The sequence below is a fragment of the Pleurodeles waltl genome, chromosome 8, assembly GCF_031143425.1.
Source record: "Pleurodeles waltl isolate 20211129_DDA chromosome 8, aPleWal1.hap1.20221129, whole genome shotgun sequence".
Classification (NCBI taxonomy): Eukaryota; Metazoa; Chordata; class Amphibia; order Caudata; family Salamandridae; genus Pleurodeles; species Pleurodeles waltl.
In genome coordinates this window covers 34,913,108-34,926,197 of record NC_090447.1, presented here as the reverse complement: position 1 = coordinate 34,926,197, position 13,090 = coordinate 34,913,108, and the positions used below count along the sequence as shown (strand labels likewise).

General features: G+C 39.7%; 1 protein-coding gene across 1 annotated transcript; it reads right to left on the bottom strand.

Moving 5' to 3' along the window:
- Positions 1–11,703: 11,703 nt before the first annotated feature.
- On the bottom strand, positions 11,704–12,660 carry LOC138249354 (olfactory receptor 56A4-like). Its single transcript, XM_069203312.1, has one exon. The coding sequence runs from the start codon at positions 12,658–12,660 to the stop codon at positions 11,704–11,706; it is 957 nt and encodes a 318-aa protein (XP_069059413.1).
- Positions 12,661–13,090: the final 430 nt, after the last annotated feature.

The following is a 13,090-nucleotide window of genomic DNA, read 5'->3' as shown; positions in this document are numbered from 1 at the left end:
TATGCACTTTACCGCTGTTAAACAATTCTAAAGTGCTTCAGCGATCCTTTACACATGATAAAATTGGCTTGCATCCAATTGGCACATTTAATTTACTTATACGTCCCTAGTAAAGTGGAAGTGCAGGTACCCGGGGCCTGTGAATTAATTGCTACTCGTGGGTCTACAGCCCTTACTTAAGAAGCCTTTTTAAACATGTACCAGGTCTGCCATTGCAGTCTGTGTGTAGGCACTTTAAACTGCCCTTTTGACCTGGCAAAATAAACTTTTGCCAGCAAAATAAGCATCTTCACAGCAAAATAAACACTTTGCCAGGCACAAACCTTCCTTATTAATACATATGTAGGGTGGGCCCTAAACAATTCTTTGCTGGTAAGTCTCTGGCAGCAAAGATGGAAACAGTACAACCAACAAGGATGTAATAAAATATGAACACCATACAGATAAATGGAGGTTAGTGGCCCAGTGTCCAGGTGACCTCATAGCTAAGCCACCAGTCAGTAGCCACCTATGACTATAACCATCTCTGCAGAGCAGCATTACTCCTCTGTGCTGCTCTGGCAGGGACAAGTATTTCATACTATTTTTCCTTCAAACTTTGAAAGGGTTAATGCCTTTATATTTGTGGAGATTGCTAATATTCATTGATATGTTCCTGCTTTCAATTTGACTTGAACTTTTCACATGACTGGGACCTATTTTAGTGTCTCCACAGCACGGGTGTCTGAGCGAGCCTGCTTCAGTTTGACAGCCTTGAGGTTCCCTGTTTTTTACTCAGGGTATGCGTACCTTGCTGTACTCACTCATTGACAGGTGCTGGTGCTACATTGTAGCGCATCCAGTCAGTCATTGTTGTGGTTTCCCCCAGGGATCCTGTTTCTCTTTGAAGACTAAACCACCATTGTTTCTCGCAGAACGGAGACTAATTAGGAAACTTTGGACAGTCTTTTCACTCCGGCTAGGCGGCTGTTTTTTTTCTTTTTATTTCTTGTGCCTATTGCTAGAATCCTTACATATTTCTCAGCGCTACAATTTTATGTTACTTGCCATAAAAAGGGAAAAAACAAAAAGTTTTTATATATGAGGTGCTTCAATTTTTGATTGCATAAGGCACAGATAAGAGTGGCAGCCTTACAATGCTTTCCACTCAACCCCTGTTTTATATTAAGTTCTCCGAGACTTGATCTACTGAAAAGGACAGCCAAAAAAGGTACACTGAGCAGGAGTTTTTCTGTGAAGGTCAAGTGACGGGAGGGGGGTTTCTCGGACCTTCCTGTCAAGTTTGTTTAAGGTATATCAGTTGGGGAAGCTTGACACTGAGTCAGAAGGAACTCATTCTTGAGGGTGGACACTTTCCTCAAGAAGTCAGAGTCTCAATGGGGGAACTCCTTCTGTCTCAGCTGTTCCAGATTCCACAGCTTGACGTTGGCAGAATAATGTTGGATTCAGTCCCCATGGTGATGTATTTTTAATTCTTAATATCTAGCTTTACTGTGTGCATGCATAAATATACATTGTCACTGTATTGCATTTTCTTTGATTATTATTATCCAATTGCTGTGACTATTTTAGCTCCACGTGTGTTTCTGCATTCAAAATAAAGGCTCACCTTATTCCTTTCATGTAACCTGGGAAGTGCCTTAATAAATTCATTACTCAGACTAAGAGCGCTGACTTCTTTGCATTCCTTTAACTTCGTTCCCTCTCAGTCTGAAGCATAGCAGAACAGGGGTAAATATCTGTTTCCATGAAATTCTTGGAATACAAGTATTGGAATGTTCAAGGTTCTTGTCACCATCTGGTACTCTGGTAAGGTTAGGAGTTTGGATAGACCGTGAGAGCTAGCTAGATAACAAGGCCAACATTTCTGAGGGCATATGAGGACTGAGTCCCTATAATCTGAAGTTACTGTTGTGCTAAATACACAGTCCCACTTACTTAGTAGGAACTCATATTTCACAGTTGATAATATCCTATAGAAAACAAAACCAATGTGGTTCTCCTTCTAAATTGGCTAGGTGGTTCAGATGGATCTATTTTGGCTTGTTGGTTGGAGGACATACTTAAACCTGCAGATTGGACAAGGAAATCTACCTTTAGAATTATTTCTCTCAAATCAATTGCTCATATTTGTTTTAGTGTAACTTTACATAAGGGAGGACAAACTAACAGTATCCAAAATATAGGTGCTCCCCACGAATACTGTATGCCAAGATGCACCGCTGGCTGATCTTAATGTGTTGTGCCGCTTCTGAAAGGCCCTAGTTTTTTTAGACTGCTTTGAATTAGCATTATCAGAATGCAAGCTGAGCTAAGCTCTGTGACTTAGACAAGCCTATACGCATTATATTATTGGAGAGATTTAACTCCCACACAGTGTTTTTTAGATGTTAGGAGCACTTTTCACGTTTTTCCATATGAGGTAACCAGGCCAAATATGTATCCTTTCTTTCCACGTGTTGGGAATTTTATCAGTTCCCAAGGTATGTGGATTTCCATGAAAGGAACCAAACACATTTACAAACTATAGCAAAATGTTGTTTTTGTATTTTCAAACAATTAAAAAATAAAAAATAAACTATGTAAGAAAGCATATGTTTTTGTTTTCAAAAACATTAGCAAAAAATTTGTCTAGCTTAGCTCACCATCGTCCTGGCTGCCAAGAACAAGCATAGTTGTAAAAGATTTATATATTTTTTGCCACAGATTTTTCACTTGACATGGTAGTTGATTTTTCCTATTTCATGTCACTTCTAAATACTTGCAGTTTGTGGAAGGAACATGTAAGAAACCCATGAGAGAGCCCAAAAAGCTAACCATTTCTGAAAATTTGATAAAAATCCAAAATCAGTAGGGAGTCATTTCTGCAGATCACCCATGGTATATTTAAAATATATAAATAATAAAATAAGTCAGAAAGAATAGAATAGAAATAGTTTAATACATTTTCATCAGTACGTTTTTGCCCCAGTGGTTGATTTACGAAAGTAATATATCATAATGATCATTATACCTTTTTGATCCTGGGATATGTAGTGTTTTTGGTTGTAAAAAAAACCACAGCCTCAGCAACTGAACTGCAGCTTATCGTGATTTTGAATACCGACTATGCTTCAAATCATATTGTACAAATTATTTAATGAAAAATGGGTCAGATGAATTTTGTATAACCTGTGGTCTAGTGCACCTTCTTCCCAGACAAGGGGCAGATCTGGGGAATACCTCTGCAGTCTGGCCCACAGGGGACAGAAAGACTTTTGGGCCTGTGACCCAGTGAGGGTGGCTTGATGCCTAGGATGGCGGCATACATTCTTTCTAATTAAAAAAAAAAAGAAATATGATCCCTAGCTCTAATTGGAATTCTGTCCTGCTGGGGCATGGGGCAGAATGGTAATAAACCCCTAGTTGCCCCGCATATATTTCTTAGGTGGGAAAGAAATTGCTCATTGCAAAGGGGCTGCTCTCCACAAACACCTTTCATTGTGTCTAGTAGATAGAACCCTTTTTGAAAACCACAGTCCTGATGTAATCCACAAGCAGGAATCTACTTGGTCCCGCTGCAAAAGGGACATTGTCTCCTTTCCAATGATTCCTAATTTGTAGAGATCAGTGCTTGGGGGGCTAACGTAGGACACCCAAACACTTATGAAAGTGAAAGAACACCTTGCCTAGTGGCACAGTTTGCTTTCAATTTTGAAACTATGACACCGGCATGTTCTGAGCGCTGCAGACTACAGAAACCAAAAAAAAATCAGGAAGCAATGGAATCTCTCCCCTAGCCTTATGATTTTCATTGTCTTTCAGAAAATACTTCTGTTGATTGCACCAAAAGGATTTCCTTCTTTGATATTGTAGAAGTCCTCTACACTATGGAGGTGGTGGTAATGGAGTGGATAGCACATCCACTGCTTTACAGAGGTTAAACTTGCATCCTATGCCTTTCTCCTGATCACATGATAGAACAGTTCTGATGCTGGGATCCTGAAAGAATAGCAATAGATAAAATGTCGGCATAAGAGAATTTGGAGCTACACTACTTATTCAGACCTCTCTCTTCCAATTTCCAGGTATTTCCCTGTGCACTGCTTCCTGCTAATTCAGGAGTTAAATATATCCCAGTTCTTAAATTCCTTTAACCTATACACAGTTTGCATGCAGGCTGGAAGAAGAGTAACAGGGTATGCGTTGAAGACTTTCAGACTAAGCAAAGATCCTTAAGGTACTTCACAGATAAGGATGCAGACTTCTGAAGAGTATGGAATCAGGCTGATAGACATAGACTGTGTTCTTCCAGTAAGGAAGGGGCATATCCTACAGAGAGCAGGTCCTTGGATCTTATGTAGGCTTTGGATGAGGATGGGGTGGGATACTATAAAAGAATGCCATGGAGATGTTCACGAGGAAGAGGGCAGCCGTGTCTGTACTGTCCAGAGTCTGATTCCAGAGTGTGTAACAGTGAGGAATTGGTGGTGTTGAGATGCCTGGAGGAGGAAATTGGATGATTTTGTGAGGAAGATGAGAGCGCACTACAAATAATAATCACAATCCTTGTTAGGGTGAACCACATAAGCCAGTAAATACACTGTCTTATGTGCTTAACCCTCTGGCATTTCACCACAAAACTGTCAGAATTAATTTAGAGATAATGCACATATTATTTAAGCAGCACATAAACAGTAATAAAGTGAAAATACAACACAAGTAAAATCCTAAACCAATTTAGGAAAAATATTGAAATAAATAAAATATCAGTAATAATGGCAAATTTCAATCAGTTGATCCGGAGATATGTGGTTCTGGAGATTCATGTAAAAATATTAGTAAAAACTTTTAAGTGTTAACCGCGGATGTCTAGTAGAACTGCTACCGTACAAAGTCAAAACTTAAGGTTGACTGCAATGGAGTGCAGGTCAGATGCAAGGACCAGAGTTGTCCCACTGATGTTCACCTTTTGACTTTGGAGTGGTTGTGGTGATTGAAAGTCTTTAGCAATGACAAAAAGCAGAGTGAATCCAGAGGGGGTTCTTCACTAAGATGGTGAGCCACTGAACACAGTTGCAGATTCATTCGGCTTCAGCTTTGGTGGACCCATCGATCAGGTGCTGCTGGGCACCAGTCCTGTGACCACTGCCTGGGAACAATACACATCTCACCACTGGGGAGCCATCAGCAATCATATACCACCTGGGCACTGGCAGTAGGGAGGTTTAGTGTTAGGCAGGAAAGGGGCAACTTTCTAAAAGGGTAATTTCCAAAATAATGAATTCATTTCAGACTGGACTATTATGTAGGTTTTAAATCACAGTTAAATTGACTGTTTGAGATATTTTTCTAGTTGCTCCCAAGCTGAATTTAGTCCTTATTAATTGTAACCGTGTAAACCAATGTTAGTTTATTAGACAATAAAATGAAACAAAATGAAAAACAGTTTTGTAGGCATTCCAACTCCACATTAGCGTCATTTTTTAATCCTAATGTGGTGTTGGAAGGGCAAAAACGCTGTGCCATATTTACAAAGTAGCGCAATTCTTGCATTGCGTCGCTTTGAGACCCCTTGCGCCACATTATGCCTGCAGCACAAATAATGTATGCAAGGGGGCATTCCGGCACTGGGGGAGGGGGCGTAAAATGGGGCAAAGGAATCTAGGATATTCCTTTGCACCATTTTCATCAGCATTTTCAATGCCTGCTAAGTGCAGGCATTAAAAAGAGGCTCCCATTGTGTTTAGTGGGCCTCTGGGTGCCTTCCAGGATTAGCGTCACATTTATTGCCGCTAGTCCTGCAAAGTGACGGACTAGTATAAAAAATTATGACACTGGTCCCCCTGACTATGCCCATGGTGCACAATATTTTAAATACGGCGCACACATGGTTGTGAAAGCGGGTGCTAGAGGGGCACAAGAAAAGTTGTGCTGCACTAGACACAGCACCACTTTTCATAAATCTGGGCCTCAAATGAATTAAATACATGTCCTACTTTAATATACAATGCACCATCACCCATGGGCTTCTTATGGCCTGCTTTAGTGGTGAATCATAATTAGTTAAATGAAAGGTTTAGTCCTGTCAAAAGGTTCATTTTGTGAGATCACAATGACTGCACAACTGTACAACGTACCTGCAAATGCAGGCACAGAGACATGTTGTATCCTTCTACTTTACTGGGTGACACAGTAGGTGCTGCAACCCACTAGTAGTACTTAATTTGCTGGCCCTGGGGGGCATGATGTTGGTACAAGGTTACAAGGCTCTTGTAATTAAAATATAGGTGCCAATTAGGGGTATAGCTGTGTTACCAGGTTTGAAGGAGAGAGCACAACCACTTTGCCCCTTGTTGACAGGAATACATGTTCAGTTTTATGGCCAACAAAAACAGGTTCAGTGGATAAGGCAAAATACCTGGGGGGATTACCATGCAAATTAAGGTAATTTCTAATGATTGGTAAGACATTTAGTTATAGGTTTCTTTAGGATTTTGGCTGTGTACAGTAGCGGGGCAATTGGCGAGCATCATTGGTTCTGCAGGAGGCATTTTCACCATGGAGAGTACTGTGGCATGTTTCCTGATGTTCAGGAATGCTGAACTTAATTGGGGTGTGGACAGTCTAGGGGATCAGAGTGGGCTTATCAATTAAGATGCTGTAGGAAGTGGTAAAAATTGGGTCCAGAAGTATCCAGCAGAGTGTGTGGGACCTTTCCTGTGTGGATGAGAATGTGGTTTCCTGGATCTTCAAATAGTGCAGTTATTTGTGGGTCAATGGGGTCTTCTCGATGGAAGTGCAGGTCTCAGAGAATTTATTTTCTATCCACACATTTGAAAATGTATTTTGGAAGACTCACTCCTCCAATAACTTTGGGAAGGGATCTATAGGAAGAGAAGACAATATTTATACTAAATCACACTGAAGGCAAATGTGACATTTGGCCTTGTCTCTCCTTCTGCAGTTACAATGAAGCTGTTACTAGGGAGCTGGGTTTGATACCTGTTGTATGATATGTAATGCGTTGTGTTATTTCTCATACACTTACAATGCAATAACAAGGATGCATTAACATGTTCTGCATATTTGGAGCAACAGAGTAGCCATGATTAGGGACTAGCATTTTGCTTGAAGAAGTATCTGATGTCAGTAATTTTTTACTCCATACAGATTTACATCTGTACCTTTCCTGTGTATCGTATGTTTACTAAATCTATGGTCCCTTACTTAAAGGTAAACCCAACAACATAATTTCACCACATGAATACATCTATTTTCCATGGCAGATTGCTTAAGAATGGCATCAAAAGATAAAACTCATCCTGATTGATTACAACTGTTTGATATGTAATCAAGAATCAGGAAAAATTATATAAAAGTAACTGTGAGGATGTTTAGCTTGTTCTCTCTAAGAGGAGTACAGAGGAAGCGGTCTCACAGAGAAATGGTTTACCACAGCTTATATGGTGTTTTGGGTACTTTATCGGATGAAACTCTCCGCTGTCCATGGTCCATTATCAGAAAAACATATTTGAAATAATTGCTCTTATTTGATCAGTGCTACAAAGAAGATTGTTTTAACTGATATACATTTTACAATTTTAGAAATCTAAGGAAGGATTAGTTACAGAGTTACCAAATCTGGTTTAAGATCAGCAGGCAATCACAATTCATAATTTTAAAAAGTGTGAGAAAGTATTGTAATGACGCACACATCAGAAACTGGAATGCTGTAGGCTGTAGGGGTGTGCAAAGCCAGCATAACTTGCAGTAGTGTAGTTATGTGAAATTATCACAAAATTACATGAAAATACAAGCAACTACGCTAAATGCACTGCACACTCAAAAAATGAATGAAAGGGACATTCGGGTATAAATACAACTTGAAAACGTAATTGTGATTTGATTTTTGGTCACTGGCCTATGGGGCTACCTAGGGTCTACCTTCGGGGTGCCGAACATGTATAAAAAGTGAAGGTTGAGGCCTTGCAAGTGGGTACACTTGCCAAGTCGAATTGGTAGTTTAAAACTGCACACACAGACACTGCAGTGGCATATCCGAGCCGTGTTTACAGGGCTACTAATGTGTGTGGCAAACCCAGTGCTGCAGGCCCACTAGTGGCATTTGATTCACCGGCCCTGGGCACCTCTAGTGCACTTTATTATGGACTTACTAGAAAATTAAATATGCCAATCATGCAAAAGCCAGTTACCATACAATTTACACAGGGAGTATATGCTCTCATGAAAAAAAATACTGCTCATATTAAAAAAACTGCTGTTTGCACAAAAGTTACATCATTAATTAAAACTTCTCTTTGAATTGGTACCTTGTTATGTGACATTGTGTAATCTCAGTAATTTTGCATAAACTTTTTTACATGAAATTACTAAAAGTACACCAATTATATCGACACGATCGACATTCCGCCCAGGCCTTCTAGGCAGTCCTGATTTTGGGTAGTTTGATGTACTGAAGCAGTTTGGGATAGGTCCATTTGCCAAAGGTCATAAATGTGGTTACATTGTAAAACTGAGATTATGATCGACATTTCGTTATTTTGATGTCATTCTGATAAATACTAATCTTCCCAAAGATTAAAATTCTGTATTGCAAAGCTACTGTGCCTGAATATCAAATTTCCATGTGAAACGTAGGGCCTCAGTTATGAGGAAATGACGCAGCGTAGTGGTGCACGCCAGCTTGCTGCTCAGCACTGCATCATTTTGAAAGAAATACAACGCATCCCTTTACTTTCCTCAGTGCTGGCGCACAAACTACAGCCTAGCACCAACGCAGGCAAACTTGCACCATGGTGCAAGGGTGCCAGGGATGATTATTTATTTTCTGGAAGGGACACCTTCTTTCAGCTAAACAATCATTAATGGCACTTTCCTCTTTCAATGTGTACTGCAGAATGCATCACACATAGAAAAGGAAGAAACAGGGAAAAGTTATGTTATTTCTCCCTGTTGCACCACTTTAAGAACCACACTGAGATAGCATGGGAATCCAATGCATTCCCAGACTTGTAAATGTGGGAATGCCTTGGATTTCTTCAGATTCCATGGGTGTCAAGTAGGAACACCCACAGCAACACCTATGGAATGGCCCTTTTATGTAGTGTTATGGATGAAAGGGGTCCATATTTACAAAGTAATGAAAAGCAATGCAAGGTGGCTATAAGAGGCTTTGTAAATATGGGCTGACACATTGCCCAACCGGAGCATCAAAAAAACCTCACTCCAGTGTTGCAGTGTGCCGCTAGGGCCTCCTAAATAAGGCTCTCTGTTTTTTTCCGGGTCAAGAGGAATGGGACGAGGCACGGCAACTTGCCCAGGGAGGTCACACCATTGGAGTACAAGAAAAAATGGGTTTGTATCACTTGTAGCTTGTTGACACGTTGCAAATGGGTTCATTTGGACCTCACAGTAAATGTGTCAGTCTTCATTTAGCCCTTCCAGGCCAGAATCCAGGCCAATTTAGAGAACCAAAAAAGTGTTTCTGTCTGATGGTAAAACATGTGAATGGGATAAGGTGGGCAATGTATTCCAATGGTGAAGCTACCTCATTGACTATGAAATCAGCTTTCTCTCACCAGAACCTTTGGTGCTAAAGCAAACATTTTCAGTGGCGCTCAACATATTTGACTTTGTGGGGCCTTTGGCAACTTCAGCCTTGCACCTTGTCCCACTGGATGTCTTTGACTTTCAAAAGGTAGACTAAGTCAAAAGCTGAAAACTTTGACTTGGATGACCCACTTAGTACATCTGACTTTCACAACTTTACTGTATCTTTGAGTTCCCAGCTAGGTCACAGTCAACTGTAAGCTAAAAACTTTCGGACAGTTTTTTATAGGTCATTTTTTCTCACAAATTTATAAATTCATATCTCTCTTTCTTCCAATCCAATTTTATTATGTTTTGGTGTATTTCTGCTTATAATTATGCTGTGCTCTTTTTCTTCATGGTTTGGAATTGTTATTATGTTGTTTTCTTGACTTTACAATTGTTGGTGCTACTTGAACTTAACATATAGTAATCTATGGAATTGCCTGACGCTTGTTTCACAGCTACCGTGGGCTAAGAAGAGTTTTCCTGAGACTTATGTTGAAACCTAAACATGGTGTATTTTAAGTTGATAAAGATCTCCTTGTTCTAAATCAATACCCTGTGTTCTAACATTAAACACATTTTAGGGAATCTTCAGGTCAATAACAAAGCACACATCAATAACATTTATGAGGACTGGCACTGTTGTATTGCCTGTGTAAAGCATGCTAATATTTTGTTTGCCTTATTGTTTCTATGCTGTATCTATAGTCAGCAGAATGGGGATGCACCTGGCTGTGTGGTTGCAGGTGTCCCATGATAGAGTAAGTGTCATATTGTGCTGAAACCCATCCAAAAGTATGGTATGACTAACACAAAAAACTCTTACCAGATATATCCTTGAAAAGAGAATCAATCAATTATTAGATCATGTCACAAAATTGTTGCTGCTTCGAAAGATGTGGACAAAGAATACGCCATCTAACAACGTAATTGGCAAATGGTATAATTGGCTTGTTTATGTTATAATAATTTCATAGTGGTGAGGTAAGTATAGTTAATGTTCTGCTATTCACTGAAAATGGTTGTATTTTCCTGAGCCATATAGAGGATCAATAGTTTTCAGTCATTCGCTGGTTGGATAAATGAACTCCAAGGTCTCCTGCGGGTATTTTTCAGGAACATTTGAGTCATTCCATTATTTTGATTTCAAAGATGAATTTGTGGAATTAGCTCTCCATAGCTATTAAATAACCATGTTTTGGTCCTTGAACCTGTTTAATACCCATGTGTAAAGTTACTAGGGTTGCAGCTTTGTTGTGTTCAATTGAGGTGCTAAAGTTCTTCACAACAATTTGTTATTATTTTGGAGACAATTGTGGCTGTACTTTGAACTACTTCTCCCATAATTAAAAGTAAAAGAAGACACTACAACATCTAATTTATCGACAATAGGGAAACAGTGCCCTTGAATTGAATCCATGTGAATGATATATAAATAGAATCTTGCATAGTTATAAATTGGCTTGACTAATCAACTTGGGGGGTTGGATATTGCTTTTAATATTATTAATTCAAAAAAGAAAAATATGCACCACTTGCAAGTTCACTGGCTGCACAGCGGATATCCTGCTGTCATTATTGTGAGTGATTACTCTAAATTAAAAAAAAAAATCCTGCTGTTTTGTATTTGTTCAAAAAGGGAACAGCACATGGACTACTAGAAGCAGTCAGGTGAGAGAACTGTTGGGGGAGAGTAAAGATGAGGAAAGAGAGAATGGGTCAGAGGTCTGACTGAAAAATTGGATGATGAAAGGACTGGAGAGAGAGCAGAGCGACTGAAAAAAGTTGGATGATATAGGAAGGATTGGAGAGAGTGCATTGGTTGAGAATAGAATGTGAATAAAAGTGAAAGAGTAACAATTTTTATATGGGAAAATACAAGGGTTAGAGAGACAATGGGTTAAAGTGAGGCCAAGAACAAGGAATGAGTCAGTGAATTAAAAACTCATTAGAAAAAACTGAAAATGAAGGCAAGAAAAGGGAGCACAGATTTACACTTCATGTTTCAGGAGCATACAAGTATTTTGCCTAGCATTTCTCTAATGTCCTCTTCTGGAGCACGGGGCTCCTTGGAAATACTTCTCCACCAGCATTTCCTTTTCCTTCTTATGGTGCATTTGTGTTTCCAAGCCCTATCAGTTTCAGGATGCCCAGTTTGACCTCTTTGGTCCTCAAGCCATAAACAATTGGATTGAGGGAAGGTGGGATCACAAGGTGGAGGACATTGAGCAAGATGGGAATATCTGGAGGGATTGTCTTCTCCATTGTGTTTGTGAAAATCAAAACCAAAAGTAGAGTGTAAAAAAAACAGACCAAAATTAAGTGCGGGGTGCATGTGTTGAGGGCTTTTGCCACAGCACCTTTTGCCCGAAGCTTGAATACAACACCGAGTATCAAACAATAAGAAAGGCAAATAAAGATCAGGTCACCTCCGAGGAGGATAAAAGCAAGGGACAGCTGGTAGACTTTATTAATTTTACTGTAACCACAAGCGAGGGCTGACACTGATGCAACAGTGCATATGCAATTCTTTTTAATATTTGCAGAGCAATGTGGAAGTTGGGCAGCTAACACTGGGTATGGTACACTCACGAGAAGGTCCCTAACCAAGATAAACGCTATTGCTTTTCCAACAAATCTGATAGTGATCATTGAAGAATATCTCAGGGGGTTGCAGATAGCTACATAGCGGTCAAAGGCCATTACAAGGAATGTAGCAGATTGGGATCCAAAGAAACCATTAATCATGTACATCTGAATCAGGCAAGAAGTCACCTCAATTTCCTTCCAGTTGAAGTAAAGGATACCCAAAGTTTTGGGTATAGTGCATGTACAGAGAACTACATCTATGACTCCTAGGAAGCCAATGAAATAGTACATAGGTTCATGGAGACGCTGCTCTCTTCGTATGACTGTGAGTATTGTGACATTGGCAACAACAGCTGAAAAAAAAAGAAGAGTGAGAGGAACAGAAAGCCAGTGCTGCCAGCTCTGGTAACTTGGAAAGCAGATCATCTCAAAATGTGTAACTTTAACAGAGAAGGTGGTGTTGACAGAGACCATAATTTAAGTTGAGGCAAGTCAATATCTGTGGAGAGAATAAGAAATGCACAGAGGGTTTTCAGTCTTTGTTGATTTCAAATTAAGATAACATATGTTTCTTTAATGTTTATAAATTTACATACATTTCTGCTCTACATTAAAAAAAAATATAATAAATTAATATGAACAACAAAAAAGGGTGTGCTAGTTTATAAATCAGCCAAGGGCAATTTCGATTGAGGTTATAGGATATTGGTTCTGTAAATCCAATGCCCCAAATACATTCAACACATAGGTCCTCATTATGACCTAGACGGTAAATGCCGCCTACCGCCACGGCAATGGCCTCCAAAAGACGTCGCCGTGGCTACCTACCGTCTGCCATATTATGACCATAGCTGGAATTCCGCCAGAAGGCTGGTGGAATTCCAGCTACAGTCATAGCAGCGGG